This window comes from Panulirus ornatus, chromosome 7, assembly GCF_036320965.1.
Source record: "Panulirus ornatus isolate Po-2019 chromosome 7, ASM3632096v1, whole genome shotgun sequence".
In the NCBI taxonomy this organism is placed as follows: Eukaryota; Metazoa; Arthropoda; class Malacostraca; order Decapoda; family Palinuridae; genus Panulirus; species Panulirus ornatus.
This window is the reverse complement of record NC_092230.1, coordinates 7,060,376-7,081,208: the sequence shown is the minus strand read 5'-3', so window position 1 is coordinate 7,081,208 and position 20,833 is coordinate 7,060,376. Positions and strand designations below refer to the sequence as shown.

The following is a 20,833-nucleotide window of genomic DNA, read 5'->3' as shown; positions in this document are numbered from 1 at the left end:
AGGACCGGAGGCGTGGATGATTGCTTCCTCTCCCTTTCCCTAAATTCGTAGTCCTGTGCATTCAGGACGTGTGTGCTGCAATGGCATGTGATAGTAAATGGCTGTGTGTGGTATCTCCAGCATTCTCCACCATACTAACGTCTCCAACATTCTCCACCATACTAACATCTCCAACATTCTCCACCATACTCTCACCTCTCACACCCTCCCTCCACCATACTCTCACCTCTCACACCCTCCCTCCACCATACTCTCACTTCTCACACCCTCCCTCCACCATACTCTCACCTCTCACACACTCCCCCTCCACCATACTACCACCATGTCACTCCCTCCGCACACACACACACACACACACACAGCAGTAGAGGAGTTGACCTTGGCTAAGATGTTAGGGTGGAGTTCAGCATCACCATCATTTAAGACTCTGTTTCCCTCCCTCCCTCCCTCTTTCCCTCCCTCCCTCATTATGATGTGATCGCCCCATGTCTTGACACATTGCTGTGTCAAGAGTGGTTTACTTAGATCACGAAACTCTCTTTCCCCTGTGCGTGTGTGTGTGTGTGTGTGTCTGCTTTTCCCCCCACACGAATCTCTGTATATGTCTTACGTGTCTGTTCTTACTACACGAATCTGTGTTGTTGATATGTCTCTCTCTCTCTCTCTCTCTCTCTCTCTCTCTCTCTCTCTCTCTCTCTCTCTCTCTCTCTCTCTCTCTCTCTCTCTCTCTCTCTCCTCCTTACCCCCCCCCCACCCCACACATACACATACACACACACACATATACTTATGTACATATACACACGAATGGACCCATACATACTCGGTGTTCAATAGATGTGTTCCGTTTGTGTTTCTGTTGGAGATACTCATCTTTTCATCGATCATGTCTATCGGTGGGTCTCTCCTCTCTAGAAAACCGGCTAGAAACCCTCCGGGTGGCCCGTTGTGTGTTCTCTAAGAGTGAGGGGAAAAGAACATGGTTTCAAATTTGGTTGGAATATTTTTTTCTTTTGAGCAACAGACATTCATAGGAACAGTTTCTGTTGTACCTGTTATAGAGCACCTGTTGTCCTGTTGTAAAGAACCTCTGTTGTCCTGTTGTAGAGAACCTGTTGTCCTGTTGTAAAGAACCTCTGTTGTCCTGTTGTAGAGAACCTGTTGTCCTGTTGTAGAGAACCTGTTGTCCTGTTGTAGAGAACCTGTTGTCCTGTTGTAGAGAACCTGTTGTCCTGTTGTAGAGAACCTCTGTTGTCCTGTTGTAGAGAACCTGTTGTCCTGTTGTAGAGAACCTGTTGTCCTGTTGTAGAGAACCTGTTGTCCTGTTGTAGAGAACCTCTGTTGTCCTGTTGTAGAGAACCTCTGTTGTCCTGTTGTAGAGAACCTGTTGTCCTGTTGTAGAGAACCTGTTGTCCTGTTGTAGAGAACCTCTGTTGTCCTGTTGTAGAGAACCTCTGTTGTCCTGTTGTATGAGAACCTCTGTTGTCCTGTTGTAGAGAACCTCTGTTGTCCTGTTGTAGAGAACCTGTTGTCCTGTTGTAGAGAACCTCTGTTGTCCTGTTGTAGAGAACCTGTTGTCCTGTTGTAGAGAACCTGTTGTCCTGTTGTAGAGAACCTCTGTTGTCCTGTTGTAGAGAACCTCTGTTGTCCTGTTGTAGAGAACCTCTGTTGTCCTGTTGTAGAGAACCTCTGTTGTCCTGTTGTAGAGAACCTGTTGTCCTGTTGTAGAGAACCTGTTGTCCTGTTGTAGAGAACCTGTTGTCCTGTTGTAGAGAACCTCTGTTGTCCCTGTTGTAGAGAACCTCTGTTGTCCTGTTGTAGAGAACCTGTTGTCCTGTTGTAGAGAACCTGTTGTCCTGTTGTAGAGAACCTCTGTTGTCCTGTTGTAGAGAACCTCTGTTGTCCTGTTGTAGAGAACCTCGTTGTCCTGTTGTAGAGAACCTGTTGTCCTGTTGTAGAGAGACCTGTTGTCCTGTTGTAGAGAACCTGTTGTCCTGTTGTAGAGAACCTGTTGTCCTGTTGTAGAGAACCTCTGTTGTCCTGTTGTAGAGAACCTGTTGTCCTGTTGTAGAGAACCTGTTGTCCTGTTGTAGAGAACCTCTGTTGTCCCTGTTGTAGAGAACCTCTGTTGTCTGTTGTAGAGACCTGTTGTCCTGTTGTAGAGAACCTCTGTTGTCCTGTTGTAGATAACCTGTCTGTTGTAGTCCTGTTGTAGAGAACCTCTGTTGTCCTGTTGTAGAGAACCTGTTGTCCTGTTGTAGAGAACCTGTTGTCCTGTTGTAGAGAACCTCTGTTGTCCTGTTGTAGAGAACCTGTTGTCCTGTTGTAGAGAACCTCTGTTGTCCTGTTGTAGAGAACCTCTGTTGTCCTGTTGTAGAGAACCCTGTTGTCCTGTTGTAGAGAACCTGTTGTCCTGTTGTAGAGAACCTGTTGTCCTGTTGTAGAGAACCTCTGTTGTCCTGTTGTAGAGAACCTCTGTTGTCCTGTTGTAGAGAACCTCTGTTGTCCTGTTGTAGAGAACCTGTTGTCCTGTTGTAGAGAACCTGTTGTCCTGTTGTAGAGAACCTGTTGTCCTGTTGTAGAGAACCTCTGTTGTCCTGTTGTAGAGAACCCTGTTGTCCTGTTGTAGAGAACCTGTTGTCCTGTTGTAGAGAACCTGTTGTCCTGTTGTAGAGAACCTCTGTTGTCCTGTTGTAGAGAACCTCTGTTGTCCTGTTGTAGAGAACCTCTGTTGTCCTGTTGTAGAGAACCTCTGTTGTCCTGTTGTAGAGAACCTGTTGTCCTGTTGTAGAGAACCTCTGTTGTCCTGTTGTAGAGAACCTGTTGTCCTGTTGTAGAGAACCTGTTGTCCTGTTGTAGAGAACCTCTGTTGTCCTGTTGTAGAGAACCTCTGTTGTCCTGTTGTAGAGAACCTCTGTTGTCCTGTTGTAGAGAACCTCTGTTGTCCTGTTGTAGAGAACCTGTTGTCCTGTTGTAGAGAACCTGTTGTCCTGTTGTAGAGAACCTGTTGTCCTGTTGTAGAGAACCTCTGTTGTCCTGTTGTAGAGAACCTCTGTTGTCCTGTTGTAGAGAACCTGTTGTCCTGTTGTAGAGAACCTGTTGTCCTGTTGTAGAGAACCTCTGTTGTCCTGTTGTAGAGAACCTCTGTTGTCCTGTTGTAGAGAACCTGTTGTCCTGTTGTAGAGAACCTGTTGTCCTGTTGTAGAGAACCTGTTGTCCTGTTGTAGAGAACCTCTGTTGTCCTGTTGTAGAGAACCTGTTGTCCTGTTGTAGAGAACCTCTGTTGTCCTGTTGTAGAGAACCTCTTGTCCTGTTGTAGAGAACCTCTGTTGTCCTGTTGTAGAGAACCTCTTGTCCTGTTGTAGAGAACCTCTGTTGTCCTGTTGTAGAGAACCTGTTGTCCTGTTGTAGAGAACCTGTTGTCCTGTTGTAGAGAACCTCTGTTGTCCTGTTGTAGAGAACCTGTTGTCCTGTTGTAGAGAACCTGTTGTCCTGTTGTAGAGAACCTGTTGTCCTGTTGTAGAGAACCTGTTGTCCTGTTGTAGAGAACCTCTGTTGTCCTGTTGTAGAGAACCTGTTGTCCTGTTGTAGAGAACCTGTTGTCCTGTTGTAGAGAACCTCTGTTGTCCTGTTGTAGAGAACCTGTTGTCCTGTTGTAGAGAACCTGTTGTCCTGTTGTAGAGAACCTGTTGTCCTGTTGTAGAGAACCTGTTGTCCTGTTGTAGAGAACCTCTGTTGTCCTGTTGTAGAGAACCTCTTGTCCTGTTGTAGAGAACCTCTGTTGTCCTGTTGTAGAGAACCTCTTGTCCTGTTGTAGAGAACCTCTGTTGTCCTGTTGTAGAGAACCTGTTGTCCTGTTGTAGAGAACCTGTTGTCCTGTTGTAGAGAACCTGTTGTCCTGTTGTAGAGAACCTGTTGTCCTGTTGTAAAGAGCCTCTGTTGTCCTGTTGTAGAGAACCTGTTGTCCTGTTGTAGAAAACCTGTTGTCCTGTTGTAGAGAACCTGTTGTCCTGTTGTAGAGAACCTGTTGTCCTGTTGTAGAGAACCTGTTGTCCTGTTGTAGAGAACCTGTTGTCCTGTTGTAAAGAGCCTCTGTTGTCCTGTTGTAGAGAACCTGTTGCACATGTTCTAGAAGACCTGTTGCCCCTGTTGTATGTGACCTGTTTTCCCCCTGTTGTATGTGACCTGTTGCCTCTGTTGTATGTGACCTGTTATCCCCGTGTTGTATGTGACCTGTTGCCTCTGTTGTATGTGACCTGTTTTCCCCCTGTTGTATGTGACCTGTTTTCCCCCTGTTGTATGTGACCTGTTTTCCCCCTGTTATATGTGACCTGTTGCCTCTGTTGTATGTGACCTGTTTTCCCCCTGTTGTATGTGACCTGTTGCCTCTGTTGTATGTGACCTGTCGGTGAAGAAGACCTATTTTTACCTGAAGGTTAAAGATGGCGGTTCATAGACAGTCTTGTCCTCATCAGGTGTACACATGTTCATATATATGTGTATGGTGTGTCTTGGTGTATCTCTGTGTATGGTGTGTCTTGGTGTATCTCTGTGTATGGTGTGTCTTGGTGTATCTCTGTGTATGGCGTGCCTTGGTGTAGGAAGCGGTGGCTCTCGGTTCGCATCTCACTTCCCTGACCGTGTTCATTGTCTAAGCAATTATCTCTATGAAGGAGATGTTGACCCAGTCCTCTAGCACTCAAACCCTTGTCAAGGGCGTCAGGTCGAGGCGTGGGGGCCAGCTGCGGAGTATGTCATCCCGTACGTTCGCTGTTGTCGTGGACAAAGGAACAAAGGATTTTGAATGTGGATAAGTGGGCCGGACCTTAGGCCTTCCTTCAGCCAATCACGTCAAGATGAGGGCGTGACAATGAGTCTTTTTGACCTATCAAGGGCAATGGTGTCATTCTGACCTATAGTAGAATTCAGGTGGTGGGTCGAGGCGTGGCTAGCTGTTCCTGCCTTGCTGGTCCTTCACATAAAAGGCTCAGACGATCGTCTGGGAGTCGATACCTTCAGTAGTCTCGAGCCCAGCAAGGTAATGGAGGCTTTCCCTGTCTCGAACCCCGTAGCCACCGCTGCCAGAGTTTGTAAGATGTTTACTGTGTTACGTCAGGTTTAGCTAAGTGTAACGATGAGGTTTACTGTGTTACGTCAGGTTTAGCTAAGTGTAACGAAGATGTTTACTGTGTTACGTCAGGTTTAGCTAAGTGTAACGATGAGGTTTACTGTGTCACGTCAGGTTTAGCTAAGTGTAACGATGAGGTTTACTGTGTCACGTCAGGTTTAGCTAAGTGTAACGATGAGGTTTACTGTGTCACGTCAGGTTTAGCTAAGTGTAACGAAGATGTTTACTGTATTACGTCAGGTTTAGCTAAGTGTAACGAAGATGTTTACTGTGTTACGTCAGGTTTAGCTAAGTGTAACGATGAGGTTTACTGTGTTACGTCAGGTTTAGCTAAGTGTAACGATGAGGTTTACTGTGTCACGTCAGGTTTAGCTAAGTGTAACGATGAGGTTTACTGTGTCACGTCAGGTTTAGCTAAGTGTAACGATGAGGTTTACTGTGTCACGTCAGGTTTAGCTAAGTGTAACGATGAGGTTTACTGTGTTACGTCAGGTTTAGCTAAGTGTAACGATGAGGTTTACTTTGTTACGTCAGGTTTAGCTAAGTGTAACGATGAGGTTTACTGTGTCACGTCAGGTCTAACTAAGTGTAACGCTATCGAACGAAGAGTCAAAGGAAAGTGATCTCCTGATTTGAAATCTTATCTGGAATGTTAACTCATGTTCAATGTTAAACTCATGTTCAGTGTTAACGTAAATGATTCGTACCTGATTTATGTGTTCACCTTGTACATTTGAATTCTTTCATTATAGGTAATTCTAACCTTGGTGTTTGTTTTAATCCTATAACGTTAAGATAGCGTTATCCTGAGTTGTGCAATATAACAAAACTAACGTACTTGCAAAGACAAGGACCGGTATAGTGTTTGTAACATATATATGTTACTGGCGACCTTGCTCGAATAAGCACTGAGTTCGTAACATATAAATTGGCGACCTTGCCAGGATATTTCTTGCCTTAACGAAATCTCTTTCCTTGATTCGTTAATCATGTCGTTGATCAGTGATGACAGTACCGCTCCATCATTAACGTCGGTCCGAAGTCTCGATCCTTCCCCATATCCCTAGTGATGTTAATGTTGATCTCAATTATTGGCGAATTCAACTAGAGATAGCTAAGATCAATGCCGAAATGCAAAAAGGAGAGGATCGCCCTCGAACGTGAAAAACTTAGACTTAACGCTTCACCATCAGGAGCAGTGTCGTCCCAATTGGACAATTACATCTCGTACCGAAGTTCAGTGAACTTGACGTGGGCAGACGTTCAAAGGGCTACGACGGCAGATGGAGGAGGACCAGAGGTCATGTGATCCCACCTGAATCTGATACCTTGCCGGTAACTCATAAAAGTTAGGGGAAATACTCCCAGAAAGTAAAGTTTTGCTCTCACTGTGGCAAGGCTGGGCACCAGGTGAGGGATTGCTGGGATCGAGCGAAGGAATCCAGAGACTTCAACCAAAGTAGGCCAGTAAGTCTCTTCTCAACTTAAGGTCCACTTAGTAAAGTAGGTGAGGTTGTCCCTGCTCTTAGGAAAGTGAGGGGTTGCGAGAGTGTTAATCAATATGTGGTTAAGGATCCGTTCTGTGGGAACTACAATGCGTTCCTGTCTGAGGGCTATGTTAGTAGATGTGGTGTACGACGAAAAGTGACCGTATTACGGGATTCTGGTGCGCTACAGTCCCTGATGTTGGATGGCTCGGTGCCGCGAGAAGAGTTTGGAGACCGAGTCTTGCTAGATGGACTGTCGGGTCCCAAGGAAGATCCACTAGTCACTGTGAGGGTAGAAGCAGATCTCTTCACGGGCCATGCTCTCATAGGGGTTGTAGATAGGTTACCTGTCTCAGTTGTGGACTTTGTGTTAGGCAATGACCTAGCGGGTGGGAAGATGAACCCAGTGCCGGTGTTGCCTACGGGCCCGGTGGAGTCCACGGAGGCAGTGCAGCTTGAGGAAGAAGTGCCAGAGTTAGTCTCCAACCACGATGATGCCAGGTCTATGACAGCTGGCACGGCAGGCCGTGTGCCTGAGGGCATAGCCGTTGAAACGGAGGAAGTGAAGACCAGCGAGAGGAGGCTGTGTGATACCCTCTCCCCTGGTACAGACTCCGTTAAGACGAAGGAAGTGAAGTCTCTCCCTACGAGTGAGTCTAGTGAGAGGGAGCTGTGTGATACCCTCTCCCCTGGTGTAGCCTCCGTTGAGACTGAGGATTTGTCTCGCTCCCATTCAAGAGAGAAGATTCTCCCTTAGGATGAAATGAGTGAGGAGAAGCTGTGTGATACCTCCTGTGCTGGTTACGAGTCCGTACAAGAATCAGTGGGTGAGACTGAGGATTTGCCTCGCATCCATTCAAGAGAGACTCAGGAACGGAGGACAATATGGCCTGACAAACGATCTCGTTTGAGAAGGTTTGAGGCGAGCGACGAGGTGTTGCTTCAACTACTGCAGCCAGGTCAACCCTTGGCTGTCCATTTTCAGGGTCACTACACCATTATCTGGAGTGTAGGAGACTCAAATTACCTTGTCTCTATCCCCGATAGGCGCAGAGGTCGGAGATTATGCCACGTCAACATGCCTAAGCCACATTTCAGTCGTGAACCTCCCCCCTTGGAACCGAAGGTGCCAGTCTGCATCATCTTACGTCCAGCAGTAGCCGTGTGTGACGAAGTCGACGACGTAGCTGCGAGTGCCTCAGAGACCTGTGACCCGGGCGGGGGCGTGAGAGAACTGAAATGTTACTTCGATATGGTTAGGTACTATAGGATGTTCATTGTAAATTTGGCAACGCTCGCAATCCCCTTCTGACAGATTTCCTGAAGAATGATATCAGATGTTTGGAATGAGTAGTGTGAGACAGTCTCTCTCACCAGTTAGGGATCCTACTTTGTAACTGTTATATTTTGCAGGCTCCAACCAGATTATATGTGAATGCCAGCGATGCTGACGCTGGTGAGGTCCTCATGCAGGAGGACAGAGAGAAGGTTGAGCCCAAACAGATAGCCCCACCATGGAGAAGGAACCTTTGTCTGTTATTTGTATCATAACACTTTATATATTTGTGTCCTTCAGCCAACCAATTTAGAGGGTACTGACTACCAACACTTCAAAATGTTAGTAAGTCACGGGATCGGACTCAGAAGTTAACTAGGTGGGCCGTGTTCCTTCAACAGGATAATTTAGACATTCACCATATTGCTGGCGCACATAATGTGTTAGCTGATTGTTTATCTCGCTCTTAGTGTGAGAAAATTCCTTTTCCAGGAATTTTCTCCTTTGGGGAGGGAGGTGTTACGAAGACGTGTGTGTGTGCACGCATGTTCGTATATATGTGTATGGTGTGTCTTGGTGTATCTCTGTGTATGGCGTGCCTTGGTGTATATATATATATATATATATATATATATATATATATATATATATATATATATATATATATATATATATATTATCCCTGGGGATAAGGGAGAAAGAATACTTCCCACGTATTCCCTGCGTGTCTTAGAAGGCGACTAAAAGGGGAGGGAGCGAGGGGCTGGAAATCCTCCCATCTCGGGGGGTTTTTTTTCTTAATTTTCCAAAAAAAAGGAACAGAGAAGAGGGCCAAGTGAGGATATTCCCTTAAAGGCTCACCCCTCTGTTCTTAACGCTACCTCCCTAACGCGGGAAATGGTGAATAGTATGAAAAAAAAAAAATATGTGTGTGTGTGTGTGTGTGTCTGTCGTTTAACGACCACTCTCCCCCTTATCTCCAGGTTGGGTTGTGACGATGGGGACGACACGCTGGAAGACGACCTCTACTACCTCGCCCGGGACGACGACCCTCACCACGACCACGACCACGACCCCCCGGTGTGAGGCTGGACCCCCTCCTCCTCCTCTCTCCTCTCTCCTCTCGTTCTCCAAGACGACCTGCCGACGAAGATCTATATCTACTAATATCTACTCGCATCTACTATTATCTACTCGCATCTATTGCTTAGCTGAATATATATATATATATATATATATATATATATATATATATATATATATATATATATATATATATATATATATATATATATTCTCTCAAGGCCTATGAATTTAGCTAACCTTTATTGTGTGTACAGATACGACCTCCGGTGACCTGTACGTACAGATATGACCCCGGTGACCTGTATGTACAGATACGACCTCTGGTGACTTTGTTATGTACAGATACGACCTCTGGTGACCTGTATGTACAAATACGACCTCTGGTGACCTGTATGTACAGATACGACCTCTGGTGACCTGTATGTACAGATACGACCCCCGGTGACCTGTATGTACAGATACGACCTCTGGTGACTTTGTTATGTACAGATGCGACCTCTGGTGACCTGTATGTACAAATACGACCTCTGGTGACCTGTATGTACAAATACGACCTCTGGTGACCTGTATGTACAGATACGACCCCCGGTGACCTGTATATACAGATACGACCTCTGGTGACCTGTACGTACAGATACGACCCCCGGTGACCTGTATATACAGATACGACCTCTGGTGACCTTGTTATGTACAGATACGACCTCAGGTGACCTGTATGTACAAATACGACCTCTGGTGACCTGTATGTACAGATACGACCCCCGATGACCTGTATATACAGATACGACCACTGGTGACCTGTATGTACAGATACGACCTCTGGTGACCTGTATGTGCTGTTATGATCTCAGACGACCTGTTACGACGTCAGGTGACCTGCACGTACTGTTACGACCTCATTTGACCTTTGTATACTGTTGCTTACGACCTCAGGTGACCTGTACGTACTGTTACGACCTTAGGTGACCTGTAAGTGCTGTTATGACCTCATTTGACCTGTACGTACTGTTACGACCTCAGGTGACCTGTATGTGCTCTTATGACCTCATTTGACCTGTATGTATAGTTATCTACGACCTCGGATCATTGAGGTGTATATGCGTTTAGACACAAGTGAGTACTGGCTTCATGTAAAACACTTGTGTAAAACACCTGTATGTGTAAAACACCTGTGTTGTGTAAAACATCTGTGTTGTGTAAAACACCTGTACTGTGTAAAACACCTGTACTGTGTAAAACACCTGTGTTGTGTAAAACACTTGTGTGTAAAACATCTGTACTGTGTAAAACATCTGTACTGTGTAAAACATCTGTACTGTGTAAAACATCTGTACTGTGTAAAACACCTGTACTGTGTAAAACATCTGTGCTGTGTAAAACACCTGTACTGTGTAAAACACCTGTGATATGTAAAACACCTGTGCTCTGTAAAACACTTGAGTAAAACACCTGTGCTGTGTAAAACACCTGTATTGTGTAAAACACTTGTGTAAAACACCTGTGTTGTGTAAAACATCTGTACTGTGTAAAACACCTGTGTTGTGTAAAACACCTGTACTGTGTAAAACACCTGTGTTGTGTAAAAAATGTACTGTGTAAAACACCTGTGATATGTAAAACGTATGTTATGTAAAACATAAGTATTTGTAGAACACCTGTTATGTAAAACATGTGTTGTTTAAAACAACTTCTTTTTTTTATAAAAACACTTGTGTTTTGTATAATGTCAGTGCTCTGTAAAACCTAAGTGCCTGTAAAACACTCATTTACAATATGCAGTGTAAATCGGGTGATTTACGTAAAAAGAGTCATCCTGAGCTGTGGTAAACAAGGCGTGATGCATAGAATAGAATCACTTGATTTACCTCTTTCAAAATCTCTGTTTACTGAATGGATAATAAGATGGTGTATAAAAGACTGTGTTTTTCAGTTTAATGGAGAATATTACCCTCAGAAATTTGACATGGTCGAGGGGTTAACCCTCTTTCACCAGTATTAAGAAATCTTTGCATAGAATTCTTTGAAGCAAAATGATTAAGGGATATCTTACCTTCTAAAGCAATTTGATTTAAATATGTAGAGGATGTTCTTTGGTGTTTGGCCAACAAACGAAAATTTACAAACATTTATCCCTTTACTATTTAGTCCCTTCTAACAACTTTACTGTGGAAGTGGACAATATTGGTATGTTACCATTTTTAGGTTGTATGATCCATAGGGATAGAAACATATATAAGTTTAGCCAAAACAGAAAAGCCATCCAATTTCCTTTTTTCATATATTCATTATGACTCACCTCAGCATGACAGAGATGAATTATCATCATTCCAGTCTGTGTTCCACTGGGCATTACGTATATGCAGTCCGGAATTTATTGATGATACAGGGGGATAGGGGAGAAAGAATACTTCCCACGTATTCCCTGCGTGTTGTAGAAGGGCGACTAAAAGGGAAGGGAGCGGGGGGCTGGAAATCCTCCCCTCTCGTTTTTAATTTTCCAAAAGAAGGAACAGAGAAGGGCGGCCAAGTGAGGATATTCCCTCAAAGGCTCAGTCCTCTGTTCTTAACGCTACCTCGCTAATGCGGGAAATGGCAAATAGTATAAAAAAAAAAAGTTTGAGATGATATATTCTATTGGATCCAATTAAAAGCATCCCAGATATTTCATTGATAAATCCCTTAAGTTAGCAAAGAAATCATTTTATAGAGTTAAACCCAAACCTCCCATAGACATCAAGAATCTTTTAGTTCTCCCTTTTAATAATAATTTTACTTTACTTTCCATGTTGCTTAAATCCTTCAATGTAAATGTTGCCTTCAGCAATAAAAATGATATAAAGAATATCTTCATCAGGAACTCGCTAGAAAATTCTGCGGGCTGTGTTTGTAGAATCCCTTGCAAAAATTGTAATATGCTTTATGTTGAGCAGACTGGTAAGGATCTTTATGCTAAACTTAAGCAACATAGATGTAGTATAAGAACAGGATAAGAATAAAATGCTTTGCTTAATAATGTTAGAAATTATGACCATGATACTGATAACTGTAACTCCTTTTTACCACGAGAAATATCACTGAATCTTCTATTATTGAATCACAAAGAAATGTTAAATCATTATTAGTGAAGGTCTTTACAAACTGGATAGCTCTGTTGTAGTCAAATTTTTTTTAAGCATTTTCCTTTCCTGTCCAAATAGTAGAATTTTATGACAGACATGATGCCAGATCCCGAACACCACCATCTAGTCACGCTTGTTTACCAAGTGGCGTCTTAGCTACGTCTCTTCCTTGTATATCAACTGATGTTCTACGTCTTCTTGTATGTATCTCCCCTGATGATGTGATCATTATGCGAAAGTGCACTTGGGAACTTACCGTGTTTCATTATCCTCATCGTTTTATGCATATGATAGATCACGCACGCCACTGTAACCTCTTGCAGTATATATTTATTTTAACTTTCTAAAAGGGGAAACAGAAGAAGCAGTCACGCGGGGAGTGGATGTAACCAAGATGAGAAAAAAGGAGAGATAGGTAACATGTTTGAGGAAAGGAACCTGGATGTTTTGGCTCTAAGTGAAACGAAGGTCAAGGGCAAAGGGGAAGAGTGGTTTGGTGATGTTTTGGGAGTAAAGTCAGGGGTTAGTGAGAGGACAAGAGCAAGGGAAGGAGTAGCACTACTCCTGAAACAGGAGTGGTGGGAGTATGTGATAGAGTGTAAGAAAGTAAACTATAGATTGATATGGGTAAAACTGAAAGTGAATGGAGAGAGATAGGTGATTATTGGTGCATATGCACCTGGGCATGAGAAAGATCATGAAAGGCAAGTGTTTTTGGAGCAGCTGAGTGAGTTTGTTAGTAGTTTTGATGCATGAGACCGGTTACAGTGATGGGTAATTTGAATGCAAAAGTGAGTAATGTGGCAGTTGAGGGAATCATTGGTGTACATGGGGTGTTCCGGGGTGTAAATGGAAATGGTGAAGAGCTTGTATATTTGTGTGCTGAAAAAGGACTGATGATTGGGAATGCCTGGTTTAAAAAGAGAGATATAAGTATACGTATATAAGTAGGAGAGATGGCGAGAGAGCGTTATTGGATTACGCGTTAATTGATAGGCGCGTGAAAAAGAGACTTTAGAATGTTAATGTGCTGAGAGGTGCAACTGGAGGGATGTCTTATCATTATCTTGTGGAGGCGAGGGTGAAGATTTGTAGAGGTTTTCAGAAAAGAAGTGAGAGTGTTGGGGTGAAGGGAGTGGTGAAAGTGAGCTTGGGAAGGAGACGTGTGAGGAAATACCAGGAGAGACTGAGTGGAGAAAGGAAAAAGGTGAGAACAAAGGACGTAAGGGGAGTGGGGGAGGAATGGGATGTATTTAGGGAAGCAGCGATGGCTTGCGCAAAAGATGCTTGTGGCATGAGAAGCGTGGGAGGTGGGCAGATTAGAAAGGGTAGTGAGTGATGGGATGAACAAGTAAGGTTATTAGTGAAAGAGAAGAGAGAGGCATTTGGACGATTTTTGCAGGAAAATAGTACAAATGATTGGGAGATGTATAAAAGAAAGAGGCAAGAGGTCAAGAGAAAGGTGCAAGATGTGAAAATGAGGGCAAATGAGAGTTAGGATGAGAATAATTAAATTTTAGGGAAAATAAAAAGATGTTTTGGAAGGAGGTAAATAAAGTGCGTAGGACAAGAGAACAAATGGGAACATCGGTGAAGGGGGCTAATGGGGAGGTAATATAAAGTAGTGGTTATGTGAGGAGATGGAATTAGTATTTTGAAGGTATGTTGAATATGTTAGAGGATAGAGAGGCATATATAGGATGTTTTGGTCGAGGTGCTGTGCGAAGTGAGAGGGTTAGGGAGAATGATTTGGTAAACAGAGAAGAGGTAGTAAAAGCTTTGCGGAAGATGAAAGCCGGCGAGGCAGCGGGATTGGATGGTATTGCAGTGGAATTTATTAAAAAAGAAAAGGGGTGACTGTGTTGTTGACTGGTTGGTAAGGATATTTAATGTATGTATGACTCATGGTGAGGTGCCTGAGGAATTGCGTAATGCATGCAAAGCGCCATTGTACAAAGGCAAAGGGGATATAGGCGAGTGCTTAAATTGCAGAGGTATAAGTTTGTTGAGTATTCCTGGGGAATTATATGGGAAGGTATTGACTGAGAGAGTGAAAGAATGTATAGAGCTTCGATTGGGGAATAGCAGTGTGGTTTCAGAAGTGGTAGAGGATGTGTGGATCAGGTGTTTGTTTTGAAGAATGTATGAGAGAAATACTTGGAAAAACAAATGGATTTGTATGTAGCATTTATGGATCTGAGAAGGGATATGATAGAGTTGATAGAGATGCTCTGTGGAAGGAATTAATGATATATGGTGTGGGAGGTAAGTTGCTAGAAGCAGTAAAAAGTTTTTATCGAGGATGGAAGGCATGTGTATAAGTGGGAAGAGAGGAAAGTGATTGGTTCTCAGTGAATGTCGGTTTGCGGCAGGGGTGCTTGATATCTCCATGGTTGTTTAATTTGTTTATGGATGGGGTTGTTAGGGAAGTGAATGCAAGAGTTTTGGAAAGAGGGGCAAGTATGCAGTCTGTTGTGGATGAAAGGGCTTGGCAAGTGAGTCAGTTGTTGTTAGCTGATGATACAACGCTGGTGGCTGATTCGGGTGAGAAACTACAGAGGTTGGTGACTGAGTTTGGTAAAGTGTGTGAAAGAAGAAAGCTGAGAGTAAATGTGAATAAGAGCAAGGTTATTTGTTACAGGAGAGTTGAGGGACAAGTCAATTGGGAGGTAAGTTTTAATGGAGAAAACTGGAGGAAGTGAAGTGTTTTAGATATCTGGGAGTGGATCTGGCAGCGGATGGAACCATGGAAGCGAAAGTGAGTCACAGGGCGGGGGAGGGGGCGAAAGTTCTGGGAGCGTTGAAAAATGTGTGGAAGGCGAGAACATTAAGTTGGAAAGCAAAAATGGGTATGTTTGAAGGAATAGTGGTTCCAACAATTTTATATAGTTGCGAGGCATGGGCTATAGATAGATTTGTGCGGAAGAGGGTGGATGTGTTGGAAATGAGATGTGGTGTGAGGTGGTTTGATCAAGTAATGAAAAGGTAAGAGAGATGTGTGGTAATATAAAGAGTGTGGTTGTGAGAGCTAAAGAGGGTGTTTTGAAATGGTTTGGTCACATAGAGAGAATGAGTGAGGAAAGATTGACAGAGGATATATGTGTCAGAGGTGGAGGGAACGAGGAGAAGTGGGAGACCAAATTAGAGGTGGAAAGATGGAGTGACAAAGATTTTGAGCGATCGGGACCTTAACATGCAGGAGGGTGAAAGGCGGGCAAGGAATAAAGTGAATTGGAACGATCTGGTATACCGGGATCGACGTGCTGTCAATTGATTGAACCAGGGCATGTGAAGCGTCTGGGGTAAACCATGGAATATTTTGTGGGGCCTGGATGTGGAAAGGGAGCTGTGGTTTTGGTGCATTATACATGACAGCTAGAGACTGAGTGTGAACGAATGTGGCCTTTGTTGTCTTTTCCTAGCGCTACTTCGTGCACATGCGCGGAGAGGGGGTTGTCATTTCATGTGTGACGGGGTGGCGACGGGAATGAATAAAGACAGTAAATATGAATTATGTACATGTGTATATATGTATATATCTGTATATTATTATATATGTATACGTTGAAATGTATAGGTATGTGTATGTGCGTGTGTGGACGTGTGTGTATATACATGTGTATGTATGTGGGTTGGGCCATTCTTTCGTCTGTTTCCTTGCGCTACCTCGCTAACGCGGGAGACAGCGACAAAGCAAAATACAAGATAATCAAAAAATCTTGAGATTTTGAGCCATTTTGTTTACCATTTTGTTGGGATTTTATCAAAATTTTCAAATTTTTCAGATTTACATAAAAATTTCATTTTAGATGTTATTTTTAGAATCAGAGTTTGGAGTGAAAAACCCCATTTTCTAATACTTCATATATCAATTAGCTAATAAAAATGGAAATAATGAACCAATTTCATTAGCTAATTACTTGAGAAATTATGCTAAACATAACTTTTGGATAAGTTTCTTATTCAGCATGGTTGATGATATCGATGGTAAAGTCTTAAACAAATTCGAAGATATTCAAAAAAAAATCTTGAAAGTTTGAGCCATTTTGTTTTACATTTTGGTGGGATTTTATTGAAATTTTCAACTTTCTCAGATTTACATGAAAATTGTATTTTAGTTGTTATTCCTTATGCTGAATCAGCATTTGGAGTGGAAAAAGATCCATTTCCTAATATCTGAAATATTAACTTGCTTATGAAAATTGAATCAATTAACAAAATCTATGAGATAATTACTTGAAAAAGTATTATGGACATAATGTTTTGATAACATTTTCTTATTCAGCATGATTGATATAATATATGGTGAATTTTTAAACAAAATCCATGATGTTCAAAAAGTCTTGAAATTTTAAGCCATTTTGGTGGAATTTTATTGAAATTTTTAACTTTCTCAGATTTGCATGAAAATCTCATTTCAAATGTTATTCTTTCTGCTTAATAAGTATTTGGAATGAGAAAACTCCATATCCTACCATTTCGTATATTGATTAGCTAATGAAAATTGAAATAATTGACCAGAACATTAATTAGCTGATTACTTAAGAAATTATTCCAGAAATAAGTATCGATAAGTTTTTCATTCAGAATTTTTAATACTATTCATGGTGAAGTTTTAAAGAAAATCCAAGAAATTCAAAAAAATCTTGAAATTTTGAACCATTTTGTCCAACATTTTTGTGGGATTTTATTGAAATTTTCAACTTTTATAGATTTACATGAAACTATTATTATAGGTGTTATTCCTTAAACTGAATGATTATTTGGAGTGAAAAAACTCTTTCGTAATATTCTGTATTTCAATAAGCAAAAGAAAATTAAAACAATTAGCATAATTAATTAGCTAATTACTTGATGAATCATTCTAAACATAAGATTTTGACAACAGTTTCTTAATCAGCATGCTTGGTGAAGTTTAAACAAAATCCAAGATACCAAACAGATCCTGAAAATATGCGTCATTTTGTTTTTACATTTTGTTGGGATTTTATTGAAATTTTCAACTTTTTCAGATTTGCATGAAAATCTCACTTAATTTGTGATTCCTTATGCTGAATGAGAATTTTGAGTGAAAAAACTCCACCATCTGATGTTTCACCTATCAAACAATAAAAATTGCTATAATTAACCTAATTCATTAGCTAATGACTTGAGAAATTCTTTTGAATTTAAGTTTTTGATAAAAGTTTCTTATTTAGCATGCCTAATAGTATTTATGTTGAAGTTTTAAACAAAACCCAGGATATCAAAAAATTTTGAAATTTTGTGCCATTTTGTGTAACATTTTGATGGAATTTTATTGAAATTTTCAACTTTTTTAGTTTTGCATGAAATTTTCATTTTAGATGTTATTCTTTTGCTGAATAAGTATTTGGAGTGAAAATAAAATTCCATCCTAATATTTCATACATTAAGTTAAGAGTAAATGTGAATAAGAGCAAGGTTATTAGGTATAGGGTTGAGGGTCAAGTCAATTGGGAGGTAAGTTTGAATGGAGAAAAACTGGAGGAAGTAAAGTGTTTTAGATATCTGGGAGTGGATCTGGCAGCGGATGGAACCATGGAAGCGGAAGTGAATCATAGGGTGGGGGAGGTGGCGAAAATCCTGGGAGCCTTGAAGAATGTGTGGAAGTCGAGAACATTATCTCGGAAAGGAAAAATGGGTATGTTTGAAGGAATAGTGGTTCCAACAATGTTGTATGGTTGCGAGGCGTGGGCTATGGATAGAGTTGTGCGCAGGAGGGTGGATGTGCTGGAAATGAGATGTTTGAGGACAACATGTGGTGTGAGGTGGTTTGATCGAGTAAGTAATGTAAGGGTAAGAGAGATGTGTGGAAATAAAAAGAGCGTGGTTGAGAGAGCAGAAGAGGGTGTTTTGAAATGGTTTGGGCACATGGAGAGAATGAGTGAGGAAAGATTGACTAAGAGGATATATGTGTCGGAGGTGGAGGGAACGAGAAGTGGGAGACCAAATTGGAGGTGGAAAGATGGAGTGACAAAGATTTTGAGTGATCGGGGCCTGAACATGCAGGAGGGTGAAAGGCGGGGAAGGAATAGAGTGAATTGGATCGATGTGGTATACCGGGATTGACGTGCTGTCAGTGGATTGAATTAGGGCATGTGAAGCGTCTGGGGTAAACCATGGAAAGTAGTGTGGGGCCTAGATGTGGAAAGGGAGCTGTGGTTTCGGGCTTTATTGCATGACAGCTAGAGACTGAGTGTGAACGAATGGGGCCTTTGTTGTCTTTTCCTAGCGCTACCTCGCACACATGAGGGGGGAGGGGGATGGTATTCCATGTGTGGCGAGGTGGCGATGGAAATGAATAAAGGCAGACAGTGTGAATTGTGTGCATGAGTATATATGTATGTGTCTGTGTGTGTATATATATGTGTACATTGAGATGTATAGGTATGTATATTTGCGTGTGTGGACGTGTATGTATATACATGTGTATGGGGGTGGGTTGGGCCATTTCTTTCGTCTGTTTCCTTGCGCTACCTCGCAAACGCGTGAGACAGCGACAAAGCAAAATAAATAAATAAATGTAATTTGCTAATGATAATTGAAATAATTGACCATAATATTGATTGGCTAATTACTTGAGAAATTATTCTCGACAAGTTTTGATAACAGTTTTTCATTCAGCATTCTTAATAGTATTTATGGTGAGGTATTAAACAAAATCCAAGATGCTCAAAAAATATCGAAATTTTGAGCCATTTTGTTTAACATTTTGGTAGGATTTTATCAAGATTTCCAGTTCTTATATTTGCATGAGTCTCATTTTAGATGCTATTCCTTCAGCTGAATCAGAATTTGGAGTGAAAAAACTCCATTTCCTAATCTTTTTCTTTCTTTCAAATTATTCGCCATTTCCCGCATCAGCGAGGTAGCGTTAAGAACAGAGGACTGAGCCTTTGAGGGACTACCCTCACCCGGCCCAATTCTCTGTTCCTTCTTTTGGAAAATTAAAAAAAAAAACGAGAGGGGAGGATTTCCAGCCCCCCCGCTCCCTCCCCTTTTAGTCGCCTTCTACGACACGCAGGGAATACGTGGGAAGTATTCTTGCTCCCCTATCCCCAGGGATAAATATTCTATATATTAATTGGCTAATTACTTTCCAATATAGTGGAAATGTATTTGCAACATATAGTGACTGGTGATCAATATGTGAACACACTACAACATAATTGTGATTCTAATGACTTGATTAATGATGGGATGATCTTATTGCAATCCGTGATTATGATAAATCATTTCAGTACAGTAAAGTCTAAGACGTTATAAACATTACTCGACCATAGTGAGACGGTTTAGAAACCTTTTGGAAGGGTTCGAATCCTTGGTTCGAATCCTGGAAGCCTCGTCACTCCTGACTGACCTGACCTCCACCTCCACCCAGCCCGGCGTCGGAAGAGTGAAGTTGTGGTGGGCGACTACGAGGTGCAGGTGTACGACCAGCTGGTGATGGCGGGCAACACGGCCGTGCTCAGGTGCGCCGTCCCCTCCTACGTGCGGGAGTACGTCACGGTCACCTCCTGGCTCCACGACAACTCCTTCAACATCTACCCGTCCCTGCACGGCGACGGGAAGTACCACATGAGCAGCGAGGGTGAGCTCCACGTGCTGGAGGTGGGGCCCCAGGATGGTCTCTCCCGCTTCCAGTGTCGCACCCTCCACCAGCTGACCAGCCGGACCCAGCTGTCCCGCACACCAGCTAGGATCATCATCACAGTATAAAGGTCTGAAGGCAAGACCGATTTCGACGATGAAGGCCTGCACTGTGGCTGAGAGATTGACTTGAGGAGGCAGAAGTGATATTGTGACAGTGATTGTGTCAGCGTCGCGTCGCCTCGCCGCAGTGTATCGAGACAGACTTCCCCAGAACTTTTAAAGGGGAAGTAAATGTTTATAGTTGTGTTGCTGGAGTGATAGTTTTCATGCATGGTGTTTTTGACAAGAAAATAGTGAAGTTGGAGAAAAATGTAGCTTAGACACTGAAGCTTATTGATACAGTGGTGAAATTGATGAGAACTGCTATTGACGTTTGTGTGAATAAATTGTACATTTCCTTTTCCATAGCCAGAGGTTGAACCATTATGTGACACTCATTTTTTTCATTCATTTCAAGCTAAAAGTTTGTTTTCTAAATTGTTTCTTACATTTTTCATATGTATATATATGTATGTGTGTGTGTGTGTGTGTGTGTGTGTGTGCGTATGTGTGTGTATGTGTGTGTGTGTGTATATGTATATATATATGTATATTATCCCTGGGGATAGGGGTGAAAGAATACTTCCCACGTATTCCTCGCGTGTCGTAGAAAGCGACTAGAGGGGACGGGAGCGGGGGGCCGGAAATCCTCCCCTCCTTGTATTAACTTTCTAAAATGGGAAACAGAAGAAGGAGTCACGCGGGGAGTGATCATCCTCCTCGAAGGCTCAGAGTGGGGTGCCTAAATGTGTGTGGATGTAACCAAGATGTGAAAAAAGGAGAGATAGGTAGTATGTTTGAGGAAAGGAACCTGGATGTTTTGGCTCTGAGTGAAACGAAGCTCAAGGGTAAAGGGGAAGAGTGGTTTGGAAATGTCTGGGGAGTGAAGTCAGGGGTTAGTGAGAGGACAAGAGCAAGGGAAGGAGTAGCAATACTCCTGAAACAGGAGTTGTGGGAGTATGTGATAGAATGTAAGAAAGTAAATTCTCGATTAATATGGGTAAAATTGAAAGTTGATGGAGAG

The 20,833-nt window shown here is 42.4% G+C and overlaps 1 protein-coding gene across 1 annotated transcript in view; it reads left to right on the top strand.

Annotated features, from left to right (window-relative positions):
- LOC139749400 (uncharacterized) overlaps positions 1-12,348 on the top strand; it is a 64,630-nt gene extending 52,282 nt beyond the window's left edge. The window contains exon 3 of the mRNA XM_071663209.1: positions 8,875-12,348. Within this exon, the coding sequence (XP_071519310.1) occupies positions 8,875-8,977 (103 nt within the window). The 3' untranslated portion in view covers positions 8,978-12,348. The remainder of the gene's footprint in view (positions 1-8,874) is intronic.
- Positions 12,349-20,833: the final 8,485 nt, after the last annotated feature.